This window comes from Panthera tigris, chromosome X (genome assembly GCF_018350195.1).
Source record: "Panthera tigris isolate Pti1 chromosome X, P.tigris_Pti1_mat1.1, whole genome shotgun sequence".
NCBI classification, from domain to species: Eukaryota; Metazoa; Chordata; class Mammalia; order Carnivora; family Felidae; genus Panthera; species Panthera tigris.
The window spans coordinates 61,117,464-61,144,877 of NC_056677.1; the positions used below are offsets into that span (position 1 = coordinate 61,117,464).

The following is a 27,414-nucleotide window of genomic DNA, read 5'->3' on the forward strand; positions in this document are numbered from 1 at the left end:
TTCTCTAATACCAAATACATTCCAGTCTACCACCAATTGTCCACCCAAAATGTGTTTACTAGCTCATTGCATTCTAATCCTCAAAAAGGCTTGGTTAGTGCCAGAAATAGGGCATCCAGGCATTACATCTTATTCCAAACCCAAACTAACTTACTGAATAGCCACAAAGTTTTCATCACATATTAGCAGTAACAACTCTGTCTTTCAAGCAGGTTCAGTATGCCACACAAAAGTTATATTCTCAAGGACAGCTCCCAAATTAAAGGGTTTCCCCAAGTGTTACTTTTAATTATCAAAATTAAAAAGAATTGTTTAAAAATTTATACTAGTAACTAGAATAGTTAAAATTTATTTATTTTTAATTTTTTTAATGTTTATTTTTGAGAGAGAGAGAGAGAGAGAGAGAGAGAGAGAATAAGTTGGTGAGGGGCAGGGAGAGAGAGAAGGAGACACATAATCCGAAGCAGGCTCTAGGCTCTGAACTGTCAGCACAGAGCCTGACATGGGGCTCCAACCCATGAGCTGTGAGATCGTGACCTGAGCCAAAGTCAGTTGCTTAACTGACTGAGCCACCCAAGTGCTCCTAGAATAGTTAAAATTTAAAATGACAATATCAGGGCTGCCTGAGTGGCTCAGTTGGTTAAATTTTTTATCTTGATTTTGGCTCAGGTCATGATATGGTCATGAGATCGAGCCCTGTGTTGGCTCTGTGTTGAGGGTGGAGCCTGCTTGGGATTCTCTCTCTCCCTTTCTCTCTGCTCTTCCCCCACTTGTGTGCATTCTCTCTCTCTCTCTCTCTCTAAAATAAATAAATAAACATTAAAAAAAATAAAACTAGACCTATCCTAGATCCAGTCATCATGCTACTGGGTATATACCCAAAGAATACAAAAACTCAAATTCAAGAGATTATATAAACCCCTATGTTTATTGCATTTTTTTCTATAATTGCCAAATATGGCAGCAGCACAAGTGTCCATTGACAGATGAATGGATAAATAAGATGTGATATGTGTATTATTAACATACTATATATATACTGGAATATTATTCAGCCATAAAAAGGAATAAAGCCTTGCCATTTGCAACAACATGGATGGAGCTACAGAATATAATGTTAAGCGAAATAAGTCAGAGAAAGACAAGTGCCATATGATTTCACTCGTATGTGAAATTTAAGAAACTAAGCAAATGAACAAAGGAAAAAAATGAGAGAGACAAACAAGAAACAAGTTCTTAATAGAGAACAAACTCATGGTCACCAGAGGGGAGGTAGGTGGGGGGATTGGTTAAATAGGTGATGGGGATTAAGGAGTGCACTTTTCCTGATGAGCACCAGGTGTTGTATGTAAGTGCTGACTCACTAAATTGTGCATCTAAAACTAATATTACACTGTATGTTAACTATACTGGAATTAAAAATTTAAAAAGAATAAAATTTAAAAAATAGATGATAATGTTTGTCAATTTTTGCCTTTTAGTTAGACGGTTTAATCCATTTATATTTCCAATAATTACTCATAAGGAAGGACTGCTGCCATTTATTTTCTATATATCCTATATCTCTTATGTTTCTCAATTCTTCTATTAATGTTTTCATTTGTATTTAATTTCATTTTTCCTGTGTACCATTTTGGTTCCATAAGTGGAGAAATTTATATCAGTATTTTTCCTAATGTTTGGAAGCTGTTTAAATCTCTTTCATCTTTCCTTTTTTTCTACTTTACAACCTAACTTGTTTTACAGTAGTCACAGTATAAATGTCTGATACAGTTATAAACTCTTTGATGAACCTTCTCAAAATACTGTATGAAACACTTTGGTTCAAGGGAGTACAGTTTGACAATAATAATTTAACTATTGTAATTTTTTTCTAGTTGTCTTCCAGAGTATCACTGGGTTCTAATATTATACAGTTTTACAAAATTGAAATAGATGAGTCCTCAGTATCCAAGTTGTTCTTGCTTTTTAATTTTATCACCAGTTCAGATAATGGTTTCTTAGTCTTCAAGGTGTCTATGGTCAGTGATCTTGCAATAGACTATCCTTCAATAGACTATCATTTACCTTAATCACTACGAGTCCTTTTTAAAGATTACCCTGAATCTCTTTTGTAATGGAAAATTATTTACTTTTTTAAAAAATCTCTTTTTTTTAACGTTTATTTATTTTTGAGACAGAGAGAGAGAGAGCATGAACAGGGGAGGGTCAGAGAAAGAGGGATACACAGAATTCGAAACAGGCTCCAGGCTCTGAGCTTGTCAGCACAGAGCTGACTCGGGGCCCGAACCCACGGACCGCGAGATCATGACCTGAGGCAAAGTGGGACGCTTAACCGACTGAGCCACACAGGCGCCCCAAAATCTCTTTTTGTTTTTGTTTGTTTATTTGTTTTGTTTTGTTTTTGACATTTCTACTTTCCTCTGTCTTTAGTCTTTATGGAGTAACCAGTATTCTTACCTTCTGGTTTGGCTGTTGTGGAAGTGTAAATATAGACTTCCAGTAGGTCCAGGTAAAGAACACAAAAATGGCATGGTAGAATATGAGGTAGATAACTGAAATTTAAGAGAAAAAATCAGTGTTTACACTATTTTTGTCCATTCCTAAGAGTTCTGAAAGACATAAAACTAAACAACAAATTTGTTTTGTTTTCCTATTACCAAGTATTTTCTAGTACTCTTATAAAATTTTAATTCTTAACTTTTTCCCATGAAGTGACAGAAACAAGATGTAGTGCCAAATTTTTAATGACACTTTCTGGAAGTTTCATGTTTTAAAAGTTACCATGTGATTCTAAAGCTAAAGGGGAAATTTTCTTTATAACAATGTGAGGGAAGTTACCATCGCCACTCATCATTATCTCTGCCACTGTAGGTGCTAAAAGATGATAATGATATTATTTGCACAACACTACAGTTTACAACGCCATTTCATATTATCTCATTTTATTGTTTCAATAACTTTGTGAGATAGGAAGTAGGATAGGGACAGTTGATTAACTATCAGGAGTTGTTGGTTATGCAAAGTGACACAGCTATTATATAATGTATTCAGATCTTAAACACAGGGTTACTGACTGTAAATCACAAATTCTTTTCAGCAGCCTCAAAGAATACACACTTTTTAAAGAAGTAGTATGGATTCATATTTATTGAAGCCAGTAATTAGAGACATTTTCTTTTTCAGCACTAGAAAGGAAGGTTCCACATGACTGCATAATTGCATCTGGTTAGGGTCACATCCTTGGACTAAGACTGGTGGGGGAATAATCTGCAGTCCTAATTTTACATAAAAATACCAATAAACTTAGTATAAAAATCACAGTGAACTTCCACTTACAACATCAACATGTTTAAAGTCATTATGTAAACAGCACTTTCAACTTTGTTAAACTAATAAAACATGACAGTATCTTCAGATTATATAGTTTTGAAATATCAGTTGTATCTTTGTGATAGCTGTAAAAGTGGCTTCCCACTGCTTAATATTTTATATTCGTTGCCTCCTGGATAGTTCTGATATCAGAAATTTCAGTATTCTTCACAAGTTCATTCATTATAAGACTGATGGCCAGTTTACTGATTCATTGTGAGTCCTTGCATTGCAAGGACTTAAGAAAGACTCAAGGGAATGATGCCTCAAGACCAAGTTAATACGGGTAAGCCTCTCACACATTTATGACTAAATTGAAAAAGCTGTACTCTGAGCCCAGTGCTCCTTGTCTTGTGTTCAGTACCTTTTTTATGTGCTTAATTTGTGTCATTAAGAAATCTCACTTTCAAATTCAAGCAATTTAAAGTAAAACATAAAAGTTCACTGTACACATACATCTACCTTCTACTTCCCCATCCTAAGGCATAGTACCCATTTATTATTTGGCATGTATAATTCCAGATATTCTGATTTTCATATGTTTGTATAAATCTATGAAGATAACATGCATATGGAATTTTTATAATATTTAAAAATTTTTATTGTATATCTTTTGAAAAGCAATACATTCACAACATTCAAAATTTGAAGGTATAAAGTGGTACACAGGAAAAGTCTCCCCTCTGTCCTTGTCTTTCAGCCATCAAGTTTCCCTCCTGGAAGCAACAAATGTCACAATTTCATGACTTCATTCTGTACCCTTTTATATTTTAAACATATGGAAGTACTGAAACAGGGTGGTTTTTCCCCCACACAAATAGCAGTATTTGCACTGTTTTGCAGTTTTGCACTGATTTCTTTTCCATTTTCTCTAAGTTGGAAATAATTCTACTTACTATAACTTGGAAAGAGTGAGCTTCCTCATTCTCCTACAAACAAATGTTGCAGGGAGGGGCACCTGGGATCATGACCTCACGGTTCATGGGTTTAAGCCTGGCATTGGGCTCTGCACTGACAGTGTGGGCCCTGCTTGGGATTGTCTCTCTCCCCCCCACCCCTGCCCCTCCTCCACTCACACCTTCTCTCTCTCAAAAATAAATAAATTAATAAAATAAATAAAATAAATTTAAAATGTTGCATTGGTTTTCATTGCATCAGTGTACCACAATTTGACCAAACTGTTTCTTATGAAAAATATTAGTTGTTTCCTTTTTTCTTGCTATTAAAAACAATGTAATGAAAATACCTTGCCCAAACATAGGCCCTTTGGTAGACACTGTCAAGCTGACATTAAAAAAAAATGAAAAAAAAGCTTTTTTTCCATTGTGGGGGAACCATAGGTTCCACAGGGCCATTCAGGTGATGCTCATGCCAGGGTATTGCAGGGTGGAGCTATGAGGGGGGCAAATGAGAGAAGGGAGCATGGGGATCCTGCTCACACTGAATCCACAGACCTCCCCCCACCACCTGACCACTGCCTCTTTCCTGCTATTGCCCTGTCCACGAACTCTTCCACACTTGCTTCATGGTTGGGCACTAGAAGCTTCCACATGGACACTCAGTGGATTGTGGCTCTCCAGGTCCCACGATCAAGTGCTGGGGTGGTACAGTGAACAAGACTGTGGTTAGAAGGGACCTTGGACATCACCTGCTCCAACACTCATTGCACAGATTCAACTAAGGTACATACAAGGGTCTGTTATACTCTGTCATCTCCCTGGCAGTTTCAGGGCATGGCAGAGAGGATTTCTAAGTTTCATATGTATCACACCACGAACTGGAGGCCTATTCATATTTACAATAAAAATTCACTTGGGGAAGAGAGAGGGAAGATAGCAGTGCAGTAGGTGGACTCTAAGCTCATCTCATCTCAGGAATACAACTAGATAACTATCAAATTATCATAAAGAGACCAGAAATAGACCTGAAGACTGACAGAACAAGCTCCACAGCTAAAGGGTGAGAAGAAGCCATATCAAAGAAGGTAGGAAGTGGAGAGACATGGTTTAGGGGAGAAAAGGATCATGGGTGCTGTGGAGGGGAGGGAAATGTGGTCACAGAGAAGGGTTATAGAGAGCTTTAAGCACATAGGGGGATTCAAAAGAAGGTTTCCCCAAAAACCATTGGCTTGGAAAATGACGTGGGCCTAATTTCATGAGTTCTTGAAACCAGCAGGGCTTAAACCTTGGAGTTTTAAAGGTCAGCAGTCTTGGATGGGATTGAGCCTGGAGGACACTGTACTGCTCTTGGACAGAAGGCAGAAGCTGGGGGTGGACAGCAGGGAAACAGCAATCTGAAGAACAGTGGGCACACAGTGGGGAGATTATTTACTCTACTCGGAGAACATCCCTGAGATGCAACATTCAGAGACGCCTCTCCAGGAACAAAAGTCTTGGATGGCGCTCTATCCCTCCTCTTCCCTTCAGCATAAACACAATGCCACCTGCAAGAGGCAGTACGGAACTGACACTGGCTGCCTAATGTGCTTACACCAAGCCCCATACTGCTGCACTCTTGTGGGACTGCCCTTTGCAGTCACGCTTGCCTCAGGCATGGCAGGCCTTTCTCCAAGAAAACCAGTGCAAATTCCTGCCCACACCACATGTCCTTGCCAGAAAGTTCTGAAGGACCTCAGTTCTGGTGGAAGAGTTGTCAGATTTCATTTCATAAGCAGACCGGAGCACATCTAGTTAAAACTCACCACATTCAGACCAGAGACCAAACACTGCACACACCCGGGCAAGGGGAGCCTCTGCAGACTGGCCTGAAGGAAGTGCAGACAAAACACAACAGCAGAGTACAAGCAGCACACACCAAAGACATTCCTTGAGGCAACAGCCCTTGGCATTATATGACCTATTCTTCATAAGGCCATTGTTTTCAGGAGCAGGAGACATAACTGGCTTTTCCAACACACAGAAAAAGGCAGAGACATAGACAGAATGCCAAGACAGAAGAATTTCTCCTAAATGAAAGAACAAGATAAGGCCATGGCCAGAGATCTAAATAAAACAGATATAAGTAACATGACTGATGGAGAATTTAAGGAAACAACCATAAGAATACTCACTGGGCTTGAGAAAAGAAGACATCAGTGAGACATGTACCACAGAGATAACAGTTAAAAAAAGAATCAATCAAAGATGAAAAGTACAATAAACAGGCTTGATGCAATGAAAAGCAGGCTGGAAGAAGCAAAGGAATTAATTAGTAACACAGAACAAAATAATGAAAATAATGAAGCTGAACAAAAGAGAGAAAGAAGATGTATGCAACATGAGAATAGACTTAGGGAACTCAGTGACTCCATCAAACATAATAACATTTGTATATGAGTCCCAGAAGAAGAAGAGAGAAAAGGGGGCAGAAAATTTATTTGAGGAAATAATAGCTGAAAATTTCCCTAGTCTGGGGGAAGAAACAGATATCCAGATCTAGGAGGCAGAGAGAACTCTCATCAAAATCAATGAAAGCAGGCCAACACCAAGACATATAATAATTAAATTTGCAAAACATAGTGATAAAGAAAAAATCGTAAAGTGGCAAGACAAAAGAAGTCCTTAGCTGACAAGGAAAAATCCATAAGGCTAGCTGGAGACATCTTACCAGAAACTTGGTAAGACAGAAGGCAGTGGCATGATATGTTCAAAATGCTGAAGGGGAAAAATCCGCAACCAAGAATACTCTATATAGCATGGCTATCATTCAGATAGAAGCAGAGATAGAGTCTCCCAGAGAAACAAAAACTAAAGGAATCTGTGACCACTAAACTAGCCCTGCAAGAAATATGAAGGGGACTCTTTGAGGGCAAAGGAGAAACCAAAAGTGACAAAGATAAGAAAAGATCAGAAAAATCACCAGAAACAATGACAAAACATGAATAAAGTGATAATAAATACATGCCTACCAATAATTACTTTGTAAATGGACTAAATGCTGAATAAAAATACATAGGGTGTCAGAATGGATAAAAAAAGAAGGCCCATCTATATGCTGTCTACAAGAGACTCATTATAGACCTAAAGACACCTGCAGATTGAAAGTGAGGGGATGGAGAAACATTTATCATGCAAATGGTTGTCAAAAGAAAGCCAGAGTTAGGGAGGGAGGCAAACCATAAGAGACTCTTAAAAACAGAATAAACTGAGTGTTGATGGGGGGTGGGAGGGAGGGAGAAGTGGGTGATGGGCATTGAGGAGGGCACCTGTTGGGATGAGCACTGGTTGTTGTATGGAAACCAATTTGACAATAAATTTCATATTAATAAAACCTAATTATTCCACATTCATGTAAAAACAGACTGGAAAAACAGACAAATAAGGACACTATACCATAATAAAGGATACAATACGAAAAGAAGATCTAACAATTACAAATATTTATGCACCTATAAGGAAGCACCCAAATACATGAAACAATAACAAACATAAAGGAACTAATTGATAACGATGCAAAACTAGTAGGTGGCTTAACATCCCAGTTACATCAATAGATCATCTAAGCAGAAATTCAACACGAAAACAATGGCTTTCAATGGCACACTGGACCAGGTACTTAACAGATATATTCAGAACATTCTATTGTAAAACAGTTGAATATACATTCTTTTCAAGGGCACCTGGGATATTCCTCAGGACAGATCACACATTAGGTCACATATCAGGCCTCAATAAATACAGAAAGATTGAAGTCACATCATGTAGCTTTTCTGACCACAACACTATGAAACTAGAAGTCAATCCCAAGAAAAATGTGGAAAAAACATAAAAAACATAGAAGTTAAACAATATGCTACTAAATAATGAATCAATCAACCAGGAAATCAAACAAGAAATAAAAAAAAATTCATGGAAACAAATGCAAATAAAAATACAATGGTCCAAAACATTTAGGATTGAGCAAAAGTGGTCCTAAGAGGGATGTATATAGCAAAACGGGCTGAATTCAAGAAGCAAGAATAGTCTTAAATAAACAGCCTAACCTTTCATCTAAAGAAGCTAGAAAAAGAACAACAAAGCCTAAAGCCAGCAGAAAGATGGAAATAATAAAGATTAGAGAAGAAATAAATGATCTAAAAAACAATAGAACAGATCGATGAGAGCAGGATCTGGTTCACTGAAAAAAATTCATAAAATTGATAAACCTATAGCTAGACTTATCAAAAAAAGGGGAAAGTACTCAAATAAAATCACAAATGAGGGACAGGAAAGTACAACCAATACCCCAGAAATAGAAACACTATTTGAACAAATTGGACAACCTGGAAGAAATGGATAAATTCCTAGGAACATATAAACCACCAGAACTGAAAGAAGAAATAGAAATCTTGAACAGACCAATAACCAGGAAAGAAATTGAATAAGTAAGTAAAAACCTCCTGACAAACAGAAGTCCAGGAACAGATAGCTTCACAGATGAAATCTACCAAACATTTAAAGAAGAGTTAATACCTATTCTTCTCAAACCATTTCAAAAAAATAGAAGAGGAAGGAAATGTTCCACATTCATTCTATGAGGCCAGCATTATCCTGATACCAAAACCATAAAAAGATACTACAAAAGAAGAGAACTACAGGCCAATATCTCCAATGACAATACATGCAAAATTTGTCAACAAAATACTAGCAAACTAAATAGAACAAGAAATTTAAAAATTACTCACTTCAATCAAGTGGCATTTATTAACAGGAAGCAAGGGTGTACAATATTTACAATCAATGTTTTACACCACATTAATAAAAGAAATGATAAGAATTATATGATCATTTCAATAGATGCTGAAAAGCATTTGACAAAGTACAACATCCATTCATGATAAAAAAAAAAGCAGGCTTACAGGGAACATTCCTCAATATAATAAAGGCCATCCATGAAAAACTCATAGCTCATATCATACTCAATGGGAAAAAACTGAGAACTATTCCTCTAATTCAGGAACAAGATAGGGACGTCCACTCTCACCACTGTCATTTAACACAGTACCTAAATTACTAGCCACAGCATTCATACAACAAAAAGAAATAAAAGACATACAAATTATCAAGGAAGAAGTCAAACTTTCGCTATTTACAGATAACATGATACTTTATACAGAAAGCCCAGAAGACTCCACCAATAAACTGCTAGAACTGATACATGATTTTAGTAAAGTCTCAGGATACAAAATCAACATATAGAAATCTGATGCATTTCTATACAGCAATAATGAAGCAGCAGAGACATAAATTAAGGAGTCAATCCCACTTACAATTGCACACACACAGAAAAGATACCTAGGAATACACATAACCAAAGAGGTGAAAGACCTGTACTCTGAAAACTAGGAAACACTGACGAATGAAATTGAAGAGGACACAAAGAAATGGCAAGACATTCCATGCTCATGGATTGGAAGAACAAATATTGTTAAAATGTCTATGCTACCCAAAGCAATCAACACATTTAATGCAATCTCTATCAAAATACCACCAACATTTTTCACAGAGCAAGAACAAACAAACCCAAAATTTGTGCAGAACCACAAAAGACCCCAAATAACAAAGTAATCTTGAAAAAGAAAAACAACCCTGGAGGCATCACAATTCTGGATTTTAAGTTATATTATAAAGCTGTAGTGATCAAAACATTATGATACTGGTACAAAAAAGACACATAGATCAATGGAAAAGAAGAGGAGACCCATAAATGAAACCACAAATATATGGCCAATTACTCTTTGACAAAGCAGGAATTAAAATTAATGGGCAAATGACAGTGTCTTCAACAAATGGTGCTGGGAATACTGTGGTATGATACTGCAGTATAATATTGCATGCATCATGCAAAAGAATAAAACTGGGTCACTTTCTTACACCATACACAAAAATAAATTCAAAATGGAGGAAAGACCTAAATGTAGACATAAAATCATAAAAATCCTAGAAGAGAACACAGGTAATAACCTCTTTGACATCAGCCATAGCAATTTTTTTTCTAGATATATCTCCTGAGGCAAGGGAAATAAAAGCAAAAATAAACTACAGGACTTTATAAAAATAAAAAGCTTCTCCACAGTAAAGAAAAAACAAAACTAAAAGGCACCCTATGGAATGGATTAAGGTATTTGCAAATGATATATCTGATAAAGGATTAGTACCCAAAATATATAAAGATCTTATAAAGCTCAACACCCCAAAAATGAATAATCCAATTAGAAAATGGGCAGAAAACATGAATGGACATTTTTTTCAAAGAAGAAATCCAGATGGCCAACAGATACATGAAAGATGGTCAAATATCACTGATCATCAGGGAAATACAAATCAAAACTACAATGAAGTATCACCTCACACATGTCAGAATGGCTAAAATTAACAACATGAGAAACAACTAGCATTAGCAATGATGTGGAGAAAGGCGAACCCAGTTGTACAGTTGGTGTGAATGTCAACTCTTGCAGCTACTGTGGAAAATAGTATGGAGGTCCCTCAAAAAGTTAAAAAAATATAAGTATCCTATTATCCAACAATCACATTACCCCCAAAATACAAAAACACTAATTTACAGGGACACATGTACCATATGTTTATAGCAGCATTATTTACAATGACCAAATTACAGCAGCAGCTGAAGTGTCCATCAATTGACGAATGGATAAAGAAGGTGTGTATATAATAGAATATTAGCAATAAAAAAGAATGAAATCTTGCCATTTGCAACAACATGGATGGAGCTGTAGAATACTATGCTAAACGAAATAAATCAGTCAAAGGCAAATACCCTATGATTTCACTCATATGTGGAATTTAAGAAACAAAACAAATACACAAAGGGAGAAAAGAGAGAGAGATGCAAATAAAGAAAAAGATTGTTAACTATGGAGAACATGATGGCTATCAGAGGGGAGGTGGGTGGAGGATGGATGAAATAGGGGATGGGGATTAAGGAGTGCAGATGTGATAAGCACAAGGTGCTGTGTGGAAGTGTTGAATCATCATGTTGTACACCTGAAACTACTACTGCATTGCATATTAACTAACCAGAATTTAAAGAAAAACTTAAATGTTCTTCCTCCAAATTTAAGGTAACATACAGTGTAGTAGTGGTTTCAGGAGTAGAATTTAGTGATTCATCACCTACATATAACACATAGTACTCATCATAACAAATGACCTCCTAATACCCATCACCCACTTAGCCCATTCACCACCCATCTCCTTCCACCGACCGTCAGTTTGTTCTCTAATGCTAAGAGTCTCTTATAGTTTGCCTCCCCCTTTCTTTTTTTTCCTCTTCCCATATGTTCATCTGTTTTGATACTTGGAGACTGAAGAACATCCTAAATTTGAGACTATTGAGCCACATTTAAAATACCTCAGGCTAATTACTGTTAATTTTTTTCTGATGACCTTAAAAGATTTGTCAGTGAGGATGGACTAAATGGCTTATAATTAGAGGACAGCTTAGAGTTTCTGCTCTTAATAAAATTACATTGAGTTTGTTTTTAGAGGTGATAGAGCTTCCTTTTTGAAAATTTAGTATTAAGATTTGGGATATAAACATGTTTTGTTATGTGTATAATACTATCCTTTCCTTTCCTGAGATTAACTTCTGCAAATCCTTAACCAATTGCAATAATTTGTAGGAAAGAAAATGCCATGAAAACACCTTACGTTTTTTCCTCTTTATTTTCAAAATGCTTTTGGTGCTTTGGTTAGACTTCTTTGCTGATTTTTTTTTTGTACCCAGAACTCATCTGATCATAGCTTTTTCTAAACTTAAAAAAAATTTAAGGATAGGATCCCATTTTTAATGAACTTAAGTAGCAAAACCACTATTTTTTTCATTCCTTTAGGTAATAGCTATTGCCAAAGTGAAGGAGCAGATACTATTTAATTTTGTTATATAAAGGAGATATGGTTTGCAGATGAATTGTTTTCTTAATAAAGTTGGCATTACAAGGGATATCAATGTTCACCTGTGCCATCTCTCCAGTTCTAAAATGGTTCTAATCCACTCTAGAATTTTGAAATATGTAATTTGAAATCCTTGATAAAATTTACATTTAATTTTATTTTAAAAACACATTGATGAAAAATTGAAGATGATACAAACAATTGGAAAAATATTTCATGCTCATGGATTGGAAGAATTAATATTGTTAAAATTTCTATACTACCCAAAGCAATTTACAAATTCAATGCAATCTTTATCAAAATACCAATAGCATTTTTCACAGAACTAGAACAAATAATCCTAAAATTTGTATGGAACCACACAAGACCCCAAATACCAAAAGCAATCTTAAGAAAGAAGAACAAATCTGGAAGTACCCCAATTCCAAATGTCAAGTACTCCAGTATTTAAGATATACTACACAGCTGTAATACTCAAAACAATATGGTACTGGCACAAAAATAGACATATAGATCACTGGAACTGAATAGAGATGATAGAAACAAACCCACAATTATATGGTCAATTAATCTATGACAAAGACGGCAAGAATATGCAATGAGGAGAGGACAGTCTTTTCATTAAATGGTGCTGGGAGGGGCACCTGGGTGGCTCAACTGGTTAAGCATCCAACTTGATTTTGGCTCAGGTCATGATCTCATGGTTCATGATATCAAGCCCCATACCAGGCTCTGCACTGACAGCAGAGAATCCTTGCTTGGGATTCTCTCTCTCTCTCTCTCTCTGACCCTCCTCCACTTAAGTTTCTCTATCTCTCTCTCTTTCTCTCTCTCAAAAATAAATAAGTATTAAAAAATAAATGGTACTGGGAAAACTGGGTAGCTACATGCAAAAGAATGAAACTAGATACTTTCTTATGCCATGAACAAGAGTAAACTCAAAATGGATTAAAGTCCTAAATGTGAGACCTGAAACTATAAAATTCCTAGAAGAGAACACAGGCAGTAATTTTTCTGGCATCAACTATGCCAACATGTTTCTAGGTATGTTTCCTGAGGCAAGGGAAATAAAAGCAAAAATATACTATTGGGACTACATCAAAATAAAAAAGCTTTTGTACAGTGAAGGAAACCATTAACAAAACAAAAAGGCAAGCTACTAAATGGGAGAAGATATTTGCAAATGATATATATGATAAAGGGCTAATATCTAAAATATATAAAGAACTTAAACATCTCAATACCAGAAAATTTTTTGAAAAGACAATCCAATTTAAAAATGGGCAGAGGAGGGAGACGCCAAGATGGCGGAACAGCATGGAAGTTTTTTGTGTGTCTCCTGTCCATGAAATACAGCCAGACCAACATTAGACCCTCCTACACAACTAGAAACTGATTGGAGGATTGACAAAACAATCTGCACAACCTGAACCACAGAATTCATCAGGTACACGGTGCAGAGAGGTGAATTTGGGTAGTGAGAAGCTGCAGAGGGTAGGGAACCGCTTTTGCGGAGAGAGGACAGAAATGGGAGTGGGGGAGGATACGGGAAAAGCACCCCTCCCCAAAAGCAGCTGGAGAGAAAGTGGAAAATTGGAAACAGCTGCAGGGACTAAACTAAAAAGGGAGAAAGGAGAAAGGAGAGGGTTTAAATTCCATTAAGACCATAAACAAGGGGAGTGCAAAGGTTGCAACTCTGCAGCTCAATACCTGGTGAAGCTCTGGTGGGAAGGGCAAATCCCCAGGAACAGGGTAGGGTCTGGGAGGTTCTCAGGCCACACGGGGAAAAGCGGTTCCACTGCTGGAAGGACATTTGGTAGAGACTGTTGAAGCCACCTGGTCCCAGCAGACCCCAGAAAACAGCCACATTCGCTGGTGCTGGAATAAGGTCATTAAGGGTGAAGCCTGGTGCCAGATGTGTGTTGTGATTTTCCATAATCCCTGAAACGCTGCTGCTACATTGTCTTGCAAACTTTTTCTGGGGCGGGCTGGCACCTGGCCATAGTCTTGGGGCACCGGCAGCAGCAGTGTCCAGCAAGCGTTCCTGGGTGGAGCCGACATTCAGCCATTGCTCAGTGAGACCCTCCTGCAGAGGGGCAGAACGGGTCAAAGCCACACTCCTTTAGAAGTAAGGGGCCGGGGAAAACAGCCACATCTGACACAAAACTTGTACTGTCTGGGGCCTGGTCATGGAGAGTGAAAAAGCGGGGAGTGGACAAAAGCTGAAGACAGAGGATGGGGGCATGATTACTGATCTGGGAGAACAGACTGGGTAGCTGGGTGGCACCATTTTCACTGCTCCTGCGCACGTGCATACACACCTACCAGCACCACAACAATCCACCCCAGTAGGCTAGCAGCGCCATCTAGTGGAGAGCGGAGCTGTTACACTGAGTGCCACCCAACTGGGCCCACTTCGCTCTTCAAAAACACAAGTCTCACCGCCTGCTTAGTTTATGGACTATAAAGTGCTACATAGACTGACTTCTAGCGGTAAACAAAGTAATTTCAATCCTACTTCAATCTGTTAGGAGGTTCATCTATTCAATTTTATTTCTTTTTTTTCTTTTTCTCTTTGACACTTCTTTTTCTTGAATACAGAAAGAGAAAAAATTCATTTTTACTTTCAATTTCTATTAAAAATATTTTTATTTAAAATATTTCTATATTTTTTGCTTTTATGTAAATTTTTCCAAAATTCTATTTTACTTCCATCATTTTATTTTAGTCTACTACAGTGTATTCACTTTTTCAGATTTTCAAACGATTTCCTTTTTTAAAATCTTTTTTCTCTTTTTCATTTCTTTTCTCTTTTCTTGAATACAGAAAAAAATTCATATTTATTTTTAATTTTTATTAAAAATATTTTTCTTTTGTTTTTTATACTATATTCTTTACTTTTATGTATAGTTTTTCAAATTCTATTTTGCCCCCATCATCTCATTTTAGTCTTCTTCAGTGTATTCATTTTTTCAAATTCTCAAATGATTTCCTTTTTCTCCCCCCCTTTTTTCTTTCTGTAATCTGTCAAACCACTTTCAACACCCATACCAAAACACACCTAGGGTCTAGCATCATCTATTCGATTTCTGTTTGTGTGTATTTTTTAATTTTTAATTTTAATAAATTTTTAATTTGAAGTTTTTTATTTCAATTTTTCTACCCCATTAATTCCTTTTCTCCCTTCAAAATGACAAAACTTAAGAATTCACCCCAAAAGAAAAAGCATGAAGAAACGACAGCCAGGGATTCAACCAACACAGATACAAGCAAGATGTCTGAACCAGAATTTAGAATCATGATAATAAGAATACTAGCTGGAGTCGAAAATAGATTACAGAGATAAAAGAACTAAAAAATGGCCAGAATGAAATTAAAAATGCTATAACTGAGCTGCAATCACGGATGGATGCAGCAACAGAAAGGATGGATGAGGCAGAACAGAGATTCAGCGATATGCATGACCAAATTATAGAGAATAATGAAGCAGAAAAAAGAGGGAGATTAAGGCAAAAGAGCACGATTTAAGAATTAGAGAAATCAGTGACTCATTAAAAAGTAATAACCTCAGAGTCATAGGGGTCCCAGAGGAGGAAGAGAGAGAAATAGGGGTAGAAGGGTTATGTGAGCAAATCATAGCAGAAAACTTTCCTAACCTGGGGAAAGACACAGACATCAAAATCCAGGAAGCACAGAGGACCCCCAATATATTCAACAAAAACCGACCATCAACAAGGCATATCATAGTCAAATTCACAAAATACTCAGGCAAAGAAAGAATCATGAAAGCAGCAAGGGAAAAGAAGAACCTAACCTACAAGGGAAGACAGATCAGGTTTGCAGCAGACCTATCCACAGAAACTTGGCAGGCCAGAAAGGAGTGGTGGGATATATTCAGTGTGCTGAATCAGAAAAATATGCAGCCAAGAATGCTTTATCCAGCAAGGCTCTCATTCAAAATAGAAGCAGAGATAAAAAGTTTCCCAGACAAGCAAAAATTAAAGGAGTTTGGTGACCACTAAACCATCCCTGGAAGAAATTTTAAGGGGGACTCTCTGAGGGGAGAAAAGGTAAAAATATAAATAAATAAATAAATAAATAAATAAATAAATAAATAAATAAATAAATAAATGCCAAGAGCCACCAAAGATTAGAAAGGACCAGAGAACACCACCAGAAACTCCAACTCTGCAAGCATCATAATGGCAATAAATTCATACCTTTCAGTCCTCGCTCTAAATGTCAATGGACTCAATGCTCCAATCAAAAGACATAGGGTAACAGAATGGATAAGAAAACAAGATCCATCTATATGCTGTTTACAAGAGACCCACTTTAGACCTAAAGACACCTTCTGATTGAAAATAAGGGGATGGAGAACCATCTATCATGCCAATGGTCAACAAAAGACAGCCAGAGTAGCCATACTTACATCAGACAATTTAGACTTTAAAATAAAGACTGTATCAAGAGATGCAGAAGGGCATTATATCATAATCAAGGGGTCTATCCACCAAGAAGACCTAACAATTATAAACATTTATGAGCCAAATGTGGCAGCACCCAAATATATAAATTAATTAATCACAAACTCATTGATAGTAATACCATAATAGTTGGAGACTTCAACACCCCGCTCACAGCAATGGACAGATCATCGAATCAAACCATCAACAAGGAAACAATGGCTTTGAATGACACACTGGACCAGATGGACTTAACAGATATATTCAGAACATTTTGTCCTAAAGCAGCAGAATATGCATTCTTCTCCAGTGCACATGGAACGTTGTCCAGAATGGACGATGTACTGGGACACAAGTCAGCCCTAAGTACGTACAAAAAGATCGAGATCATACCGTGCATATTTTCAGACCACAACGCTATGAAACTCGAAATCAACCACAAGAAAAAATTTGGAAAGGTAACAAATACTTGGGGACTGAAGAACATCCTACTAAAGAATGAATGGGCTAACCAAGCAGTTAAAGAGGAAATTAAAAGGTATATGGAAGTCAATGAAAATGATAACACCACAACCCAAAACCTCTGGGATGCAGCAAAGGTGGTCATAAGATGAAAGTATATAGCAATCCAGGCCTTCCTAAAGAAGGAAGAAAGATCTCAGATACACATCCTAAACTTACGCCTTAAGGAGCTGGAAAAAGAACAGCAAATAAAACCCCAAACCAGCAGAAGACAGGAAATAATGAAGATTAGAGTAGAAATTAATGCTATTGAACCCCCCAAAAAACACAAAACAAAACAAGGAAACAAAAAAAAAACAAAACAGTAGAACAGATCAATGAAACCAGAAGCTGGTTCTTTGAAAGAATTAACAAAATTGATAAACCACTAGCCAGTTTGATCAAGAAGAAAAAGGAAAGGACCCAAATAAATAAAATAAAGAATGAAAGTGGAGAGATCATAACCAACAAAGCAGAAAAAAAAACAATAATGAGAGAATATTATGAGCAATTATATGCCAATATAATGGGTAATCTGGAAGAAATGGACAAATTCATAGAAACATATACACTACCAACAGTGAACAGGAAGAAATAGAAAATTTGAACAAACCCATAACCAGTAAGGAAATCAAATTATTAATCAAAACTCTGCCAAAAAACTAGAGTTCAGATGGCTTTCCAAGGGGAGTTCTACCAAAGCTTTAAGGAAGAGTTAACACCTATTCTCTTGAAGCTGTTCCAAAAAATAGAAATGGAAGAAAAACTTCCAAACTCTTTCTATGAAGCCAGCATTACCTTTACCCCCAAACCAGACAGAGACCCCACTAAAAAGAAGAACTATAGACCAATTTCCCTGATGAACATGGATGCAAAAATCCTCAACAATGTACTAGCCAACCGGCTCCAACAATACATTAAAAATTATTCACCACGACCAAGTGGGATTTATACCTGGGATGCAGGGCTGGTTCAATAACCACAAAACAATTAACTTGATGCATCACATCAATAAAAGAAAGGACAAGAACCATATGATCCTCTCAATAGATGCAGAGAAAGCATTTGACAAAATACAGCCTCCTTTCTTTTTCCCCTACATTCCACATATGAATGTATTACGATACATATGATACGAAATACGATATTTGTCTTTCTCTGACTTATTTCACTTAGCAGAATACATTAGCTCCATCCACATTGTTGCAAAATGCAAGATTTCATTATTTTTTATGGCTGAGTAATATTTACACACACACACACACACACACACACACACACACACACACACACACCACATCTTCTTTATCCATTCATCAGTCAATGTACATTTGAGCTCTTTCCATAATTTGGCTATTATTGATAATGCTGCTATAAACATCGGGGTGCATGTTCTCCCTCAAATCTGTATTTTTTGTGTCCTTTGGGTAAATACTTAGTAGTGCAATTGCTGGATCACAGGGTAGTTCTGTTTTTAACTTTTTAAGAAACCTCCATGCTGCTTTCCACAGTGGCCACACCAATTTGCATTCCCAGCAACAGTGTAAGAGGATTCCCCTTTCTCAACATCCTTTCAACATCTGTTGTTTCCCGTGTTGTTAATTTTAGCCATTCTGATAGGTATGAGGTGGTGTCACATCGTGGTTTTGACTTGTATTTCCCTGATGAGTGATGTTGAGCTCTTTACATGTGTCTCGTAGCCATCTGTATGTCTTCCTTGGAAAAGTGTTCATGTCTTCTGCCCATTTCTTAACTGGATTATTTATTTTTTTAGGTGTTCCGTTTTATAAGTTCTTTATAGATTTTGGACACTAGCCTTTTGTTAGATAGGTCATTTGAAAATACCTTCTCTCATTCTGTAGGTTGCCTTTTAGTTTTGTTGATTGTTTCCTTCACCTCAGAAGCTTTTTATGTTGATGAGGTGCCAATAGTTCATTTTTGCTTTTGTTTCTCTTGCTTCTGGCAACTTATCTAGTAAGAAGTTGCCATGGCCAAGGTCAATAAGGTGGCTGCCTGTGTTGTTCTTTAGGATTTTAAGGATTTTGGTCTTACATTTAGGTCATTCATCCATTTTGAATTCATTTTTGTGTATGGTATAAGAAAGTGTTTCAGTTTCGTTCTTCATATTGATTCCAGTATTCCCAACATCATCTGTTGAAGAGGCTGTCTTTTTCCCATTGGATATTCTTTCCTGCTTTGTCAAAGACTAGTGACCATACAGTTGTGGGTCCATTTCTGGGTTTTCTAATCTGTTCCATTGGTCTATGCGTCTATTTTTATGCCAGTACCATACTGTCTTGATCACTACAACTTTGTAATGTAACTTTAAGTATGGAATTGTGGTGCCTCCAGCTTTGCTTTTCTTTTTCAAGATTGCTTTGGCTATTCCGAGTCTTTAATGGTTCCATAGCAATTTTTGGATTGTTTGTTCAAGCTCTGTGAAGAATTGTGTTATTTTGATAGGGATTTCATTAAATGTGTAGATTGCTTTGGTGTTATTTTGATAGGGATTTCATCGAATGTGTAGATTGCTTTTCTATTGTTTCCTGTTTTAGTTTTGACATTTTAACAATGTTTCTTCTTCCAATCCAAGAGCATGGAATTTTTACCATTTTTCGTGTCCTCTTCAATTTGTTTCATAAGTGTTCTATAGTTTTCAGAGTATAGTTTTTTATTTCTTTGGTAAGGCTTAGTCCTGGGTATCTTATGGTTTTTCATGCAATTGTAAATGGGATCAATTCCTTGATATCTTTTTCTGCTGATTCATTTTTGATGTACAGAAATGCAACAGATTTCAGTACATTGATTTCATATCCTGCAACTTTGATGAATTCATGCATTAGTTCTATCAATTTTTGGTGGAGTATTTCAGGTTTTCTAAAGTACCATGTCATAGGTAAATTGTGAAATTTGGACTTCTTCCTTGCTTATTTGGATGTCTTTTATTTATATTTGTTGCCTGATCAGTGAGGCTAAGACTTCCAGTACTATGTTAAATAGTAATGAGAAAAGAAATCCCTGTAACGTTCTTAACCAGAGAGAAAAATCTAAAAATTTCCCCCATTGAGCATGATTATAGTTGTGGGATTTAGTATATGGCCTTTATGATATTGAAGCATGTTCCCTCTATCTCTACTTTGTTGAGGGCTTCTATCAAGAATGGATGTTATATTTTGTCAAGTGGTTTTTCTGCATCTGTTGAGAGGATCATATATTTCTTATCCTTTATTTTATTAGTGTGGTGTACCATGTTGATTGATATGTGAATGTTGAACCACCCCTGCAGCCCAGGAATAAATCCCACTTCATTGTGGTGAAACTTCTTTTAATGTACTGTTGGATTCGATTTGCTAGTATACTGTTGAGAATATTTTTGTATCTATGTTTACCAGGGATACTGGCCTGTAATTCTCTGTCTAGTGGGGTCTTTGGTTTTGGAATGAAGGTAATACTGGCCTCGTTGAATGAATTTGGAAGTTTTCCTTCCATTTCTATTTTTTTGGAACAGTTTGAGAAGAATAAGTATTAACTCCTCTTTAAAATTCCCCTGTGAAACCATCTGGCCCTTGACTTGGTTTTCTTGGGAGATTTTTTTTTTTCAAAAACAGACATTGATTAGTTAGGGAGGCAAAATTAAGTTTACCTGTATAAATAAAATAAGGGAAAGAATCCCAGCTATCTAGTTGGTGGTTAAGTTGATGTTGGAAGATTTTGTGAAGATGGAAACCACCATCTGAAACATTGACAATGATCTCAATGACTCACTTGTTGACTCACAAAGCCATTGTTCATGATGAATAACACATTTCTGTCTATAAGCTGTGCATATTCTCCATAAACTTTAGTGAGATAGGACTTAAGTGGGATGGAGCAAACTGTGGTCTTCCTTAGACGCTGAGTATCAACCAAAGTCACTCTTGAACCAACATAGAAAATACTTCATATTTTGGCATTATGTCTCCTCAAAACATGATCACCATCAACCTCAATTGAGTCTGATCAGACAATGAGCCACATCCCAGGTGAGAAGCTGCATCTATGAAGAAACACCTCAATATCACATGGTATGTTATTAGATTTTAAATGGGTTCATGTGATTTTTAGACTTCATCATTCCCCATGTATCTGAACTGGAATAGAGGTCATCAATAAAGATGTGACAGCTACTTCAGAGATAGAATTCAACCCCATTAGGCAGTACTGTGGGGATCCCACAGGTCTTGGCATCAGATTGAACTGTAACTAGCATGCCTGGCCTCGTCTTGATCCTCCAGATGAACTGGAGAAAGTGCATAAGGAAGAAGTGGCTCTCCTTTCCTGTGGGGTTTCTACATCAAAAGTTCTTATATATGATATTCTGTGAATCTGTACTCTCTGATCCTATTATCCCCTCATGTGAGTAGGACAGGAAAAAAGAAACTGCAAAACAGTCAGAAAACAACCAATCATGGTAAAAGTGTGTCTTCACATATCAATGACCACTTTCAATGTAAATGGATATCAAAAGACAGAGTGGCTGAATAGATAGGATAAAACAACAATGTTGGGAGATTTTTGATTACTGATTCAATTTCTTTGCCAGTTATGAATCTGTTCAAATTTTCTATTTTTTCCTGTTTTAGTTTTGGTAATTTGTTTCTAGGAATTTGTCCATTTTTTTTCCAGACTGCCCAGTTTGTTGGCATATAATTTTTCCTAGCATTCTTTTATAATTGCTAGAATTTCTGGGGTGGGTTGTGATCTCCCCTCTATCATTCATGATTTTATTTACTTGGGTCCTTTCTCTTTTCTTTTCAAGAAGCCTGGCTAGGAGTGTGTCAATTTTATTAATTCTTTCAAACAACCAGCTCTTAGTTTCATTCATCTGTTCTACTGTGTTTTTTCTATATCATTTATTTATGTTATAATCTTTATTATTTCACTTCTGCTGGCTTTAGATTTTATTTTCTGTCCCTTTTCTAGCTCCTTTAGGTATAAGGTTAGGTTGTGTATTTCATGTCTTTCTTGCTTCTTGTGGGAGAACTGTATTACGATATACTTCCCTCTTAGGACCATCTTTGCTGTATCCCAAAGGTTTTGGACGGTCATGTTTTCATTTTAATTTGTTTCCATGTATTTTTAAATATCTTCTTTAACTTCCTGGTTAGCCTATTAATTCTTTAGTAGGTTGTTCTTTAACCTACATGTATTTGTGGTCTTTCCAATTTTTTTCTTGTTGATTTCAACAAGTTTCATAGTGTTATGGTCTGAAAATATGCATGATATTATCTCAATCATTTTGTATTTGTTGAGGGCTGATTTGTGACCCAGTATATGATCTAGCCTGGAGAATGTTCCATGGGCACTTGAGAGGAATGTGTATTCTGCTTCTTTAGGATGAAAAGTTCTGAATATATCTGTTAAGTCAGTCTGGTTCAGTGTGTCATTGAAAGCCAATGTTTCCTCTTGATTTTCTGCTTTGATGATCTGTCTATTGCTGTAAGTGGGGTATTAAAGTCCTCTACTGTTATTCTGTTATTATCAATGAGTTTCTTTATGTTTGTTATTAATTGATTCATACATTTGCGTCCTTCCAATTTGGGGGCATAAATGCCTAAAATTGTTAGATCTTCTTGATCTAACCCTAAATTATAATATAGTGCTTTTCTTCATGTCTTATTACAGTCTTTGGTTTAAAATCTAGTTTGTCTGATATAAGTATGGCTACTCTGGCTTTCTTTTGGTGTCCATTAGCATGATAGATGGTTCTCCATCCCCTCACTTTCAATCTGCAGATGCCTTTAGGTCTCAAATAGTCTCTTTAAGGCAGCATATAAATGGGTCTTTTTTTATTCATTCTGATACCCTATGTCTTTTGATTGGAGCATTTAGTCTATTTACATTCAAAATGATTATTGATAGATATGAACTTAGTGCCCTTGTGTTACCTGTAAAGTTGGTGTTTCTGGTGATGTTTTCTGTTCCTTTTTAGTCTTTATTGCTTTTGGTAATTTTCCTCCTCTCAGAGTCCTCTTTAATATTTCTTGCAGGGCTGGCTTATTGGTCATGACCTCTTTTAGTTTTTATTTGTCTGAGAAATTCTTTACCTCTCCTTCTATTCTGAATGGCAGCCTTGCTGGATAAAGTATTCTTGGCTGCATATTTTTCCCTTTCAGCACATTGAATATGTCATGGCATTGCCTTTGGCCTACCAAATTTCTGTGGACAGGTCTGCTTTGATCCATATCTCTCTTCTCTTGTAGGTTAAGGGCTTTCTTTCTCTTACTGCTTTCAGGATTCTTTCTTTGTCTGTATTTTGTGAATTTGACTATGTGTCTTGGTGCTGGCTGGCTTTTGTTATGTTTAATAGATTCTTGAATTTTGATGTCTGTTTCCTTCCCCAGATTAGGAAAGTTTTGAGTTATAATTTGTTCAAATAAACCTTCTGCTCCCTTTTCCCTCTCTTCTTCTGGGACTCCTATGATATGAATGCTATAATGCTTTAAGAAGTCACTGAATTTCTAAGTCTACATTTGTGATCTAGAACTTCCTTTCCCTTTTTTCAGTGTCATTATTTTCCATAATTTTATCTTCTCTATCACTGATTCATTCCTCTGCTCTGTCCTTGCTCATTGTCATTGCATCTATTTGGTTTTAAATCTTGGTTTTAGCATTTTTTATTTCAGCCTGATTAGTTTTTAGTTCTTTCATCTCTCTATGGTAAGAGATTCTCTAGTGTGTTCTATGCTTTTCTCAAGCCCAGCTAATATCCTTATGATTAGTGTTTTAAGTCCTGGTTTTGACATCTTACTTGTGTCTGTATTGATTAAAACCCTGGCTATGACCTCTTTCTGTTCCTTCTTTTGGAGTTAATTCCTCTGTCTTGTCATTCTGTCTGGGTCACTGCTTGTGTGTGTGTGTGGGTGTGTGACTGTTAGGAAATCCTGTTGCATTCCTGCTCCTGAGAGTAATGGCTATATTAATAAGAGTTCAAAAAAAAAAAAAAAAGAAGCTGTATCCTATTTCTACTAGAGGTGAAGCTTTGTAGCACTCTATGATCAGATTTTGTGTACACGAGGGGTTTGTGCTGTTCTTCTGGTGGTGGGGCCTGCTGCACTGATTCTTAGGCAGACTTGCCCTAGTGGAGATGCAGGGTGCAGGGGGTGGAGCTTGGTTTAAGCAGCTCTGTCCTCCACTGGGTAGTGCTGTGTTGCTTACTAAACTTGGTCAGGGCTGATGGGAGATAAGGGGGGATGGTATCACCCTGCTCTCTCATCCCCAGAGCAGGGAGTTTGCACCGCCCACTCTTCATTAAGCCCATACAGAAGAGCAAACAATCACCTCTCTCTTGTTCTGGCTTCTGCCAGATCCCTGGCTTCACCCTGCCTGCATCTGAGCTGTCTGCCTGCCAGGTGGTACAGTACTCTGATGTTTTATCTCAGGCATGTCACTGGGGTTCAATACTTAGAGATCTGTATGGCTAGACCACCATACAGACCATCTGAGTGAGGGTCTTGCTCAACTGTGGCTGTGTCAGTTTGTCCCAGAAATCAGATGTTCAATCATACAGTAGTTTGGAATTTAGAGTAAAGTGCAGCAAAAAGTTGGTACCAAGGTTTGCTGCCCTTGGCTGGTGTCTTTTTTCCTATGTAAGGCAACAGGGAATACTGGCGCTGCCAGTTCTTTTGTCCCTGGAGAGGCTGTGCCGCCAATCCCAAATGCACTCTGAGCAGGGAAACTGTTTCTCCCTGTGTAACCCAGGGGAATCCTCAGACCATGCGTCCTGCTCCTGGGTCTCTGCCTTCCTTCCCCATTGGAGCACCCCAAAGCCCATCAGGCATGACACTGGTGATGGCATGGACCTCCAAAACTTGAGACTACACTCCACTACTTATAAAAAACCTTGCAATAAATAGTTTTAGTGAAGAGACTTTCTTGTGCAATCCCCTGTATGGTCTTTTAGTCTTTCAATCTCTCGCTCTCCATGATCAGGGCTCCCTCCCCTTCACAGCACCGGCAGTTCTTTTCTCCTCCAAATCAAATCTCTGCAGCTCCTACCTTGCAACAATGTGGCTGTTTTTCTAACTCTAGTTGTGCAGTTTTGCTCTCTCAGTCCTCAGGTCAATTTCTTGGGTGCTCAAAATGATTTGATATTTAGCTGTTCAAGGGACAAGGCAATTATAGGGTCCCCTTAGTCTTCTGCCATCTTAACTCATACCCCCTCAAAAATGTTTTATCTTAGTTTACATTCTTATCACCTCTTCCTCCAGAGCCTAGCCTTTGTGAAGTGTTATTGGAACTTTTGATCTTAGACAATACTTTAAAATTGTTTATGTGTTATCTTTTGCTATCTTTTTGTTTCTTTGATTTTATACAGGAAAGATTCCATGTCTATCTAAGTTATAAGGGACATTTGCTAACTCCTGTTCTAGAGTATGGAATGGATTATGGAACTTTGGGTTGCAAATAAATCAGGAGAAAAAAAACTCTGTATTTTTACCTTCTCATTGTGCACTTCAAAGGTAATAAATATTTGCAATTTGGTCCTCTTGAATATTGAAAACTAAATTCTTAGTAATATTTTAAGGGTATTTAATTTTTATTCCAATGATTGAGATTTTAAATTGTTCCAGCTCATACTACCCGTTAACAACTGGTTTAATCATAAAATTGAGAATAGGTGACTCCCATGCCCGTATCCCAATGTTCCACACGAGTTATGAATAGTTTTTTTAAGATGAGTAGAAAATGAGGGATCAAGAGGTTAAATGACTAAGTCAAAGACAATCACTGGATTGGTAGACTATAGACTATGCTATAGATTTTATAAGAATTTTAGAGAACATACACCTGAAGCTAACATAGCATTGTATGTTAATTGTACTGCAATTTAAAAAAGAAAAAAATCTTAAAGAACATAGAGATCTTCTAGTTTAACTTTCTCATTTTACAGAGAAATAACTGAGGCACAGAGAGTATGTGACTTGATTAGGGTTACCTAGAAAAATTATGACAGCAATGCAACCAGAATCCAGGCTTCCTTATTCCCCATCGGAATCTCTTTTCTTTGGAACAGTGGTTCCAAAATTCCAGTGTGCATCAAAATCACTTTGGGAGATTATTAGAATGCAGATTCCTAAGCTCTACATCAAAGATTCTGAATGAGAAGTTTCAAATGGAGTGCAAGAATCTAGCAACTCCCCCCAAGTGATTCTGAGACAGATGCATCATGGAAAACAGGACCTTAGGGGTCATTTGGTTGTTCAACCTACCATATTGGAAAGTAAGTTCTCCATCATCCCTGGCAGGAAATTTCCACATCTCTGCCACATTTTTCTTTTTTTTCTACATTTATTTATTTTTGAGAAACAGAGAGAGACAGCATGAGCAGGAGAGGGGCAGAGAGAGACGGAGACACAGAATCAGAATCAGAAGCAGGCTCCAGGCTCCGAGCTGTCAGCACAGAGCCCGACGTGGGGCTCGAACCCACGAACCGTGAGATCATGACCTGAGCCGAAGTCAGACGCTTAATCGACTGAGCCACCTAGGCGCCCCTCTGCCACATTTTTCATCCTCCAGTGAGTATTACTGAATTATGGATGGGACCCATGATTCTCAATTTTATGTTTCTCCGTATATATATAATGTTCCTAAGCTATGGTTCCAAATGTGTGGAAGTCCATTCCTTTTCTGCCTTAAAGATGAGAAAATATTTCTTTATAATTCATTAATTAGGTGTGATGCTCTTAGTGAGATTCTATGTTACTAGAATAATAAAAGAGCTTGTGAACAAATACCTGAACTGCCAATACTCATTGACATTGGAATGAAACAGGAAAACATCTTTTTTAACCACATAGGCACTGTAGAGTCTTTTGTTTATCTGGTAGTGATCACAGTCATGTGGCATCAGAAACTGCTGGAGCTATGATTACCACATGAAAGCCAAACACCTTTCAAGTGTTTTTTCCTTCTACCATGTGCAAAAGTTTTCAGGAGAAGCAGAAATCAGCCATAAGGAACACGACCAACTAACTGCCAAAGAAAAATCCACTTAGCATACGGTTTTTCTGAATTTAGTCACTGTGTTCCAATGTCAAAATCTCATTATGGAAGTAGCTCCTGAAATGAGAAAGCCACTTGAATTTTTTTCCTGAAATAATAATTTATAAATACCTTGATAAAAATTAAGGAATCAGAAA

The 27,414-nt window shown here is 37.0% G+C and overlaps 1 protein-coding gene across 1 annotated transcript in view; it reads right to left on the reverse strand.

Annotated features, from left to right (window-relative positions):
- Positions 1-27,414, reverse strand: part of ZDHHC15 (zinc finger DHHC-type palmitoyltransferase 15) — a 184,519-nt gene that overhangs the window by 78,566 nt on the left and 78,539 nt on the right. Inside the window, exon 3 of the mRNA XM_007097497.3 lies at positions 2,461-2,555. Coding sequence (XP_007097559.2) covers positions 2,461-2,555 — 95 coding nt within the window. The remainder of the gene's footprint in view (positions 1-2,460; positions 2,556-27,414) is intronic.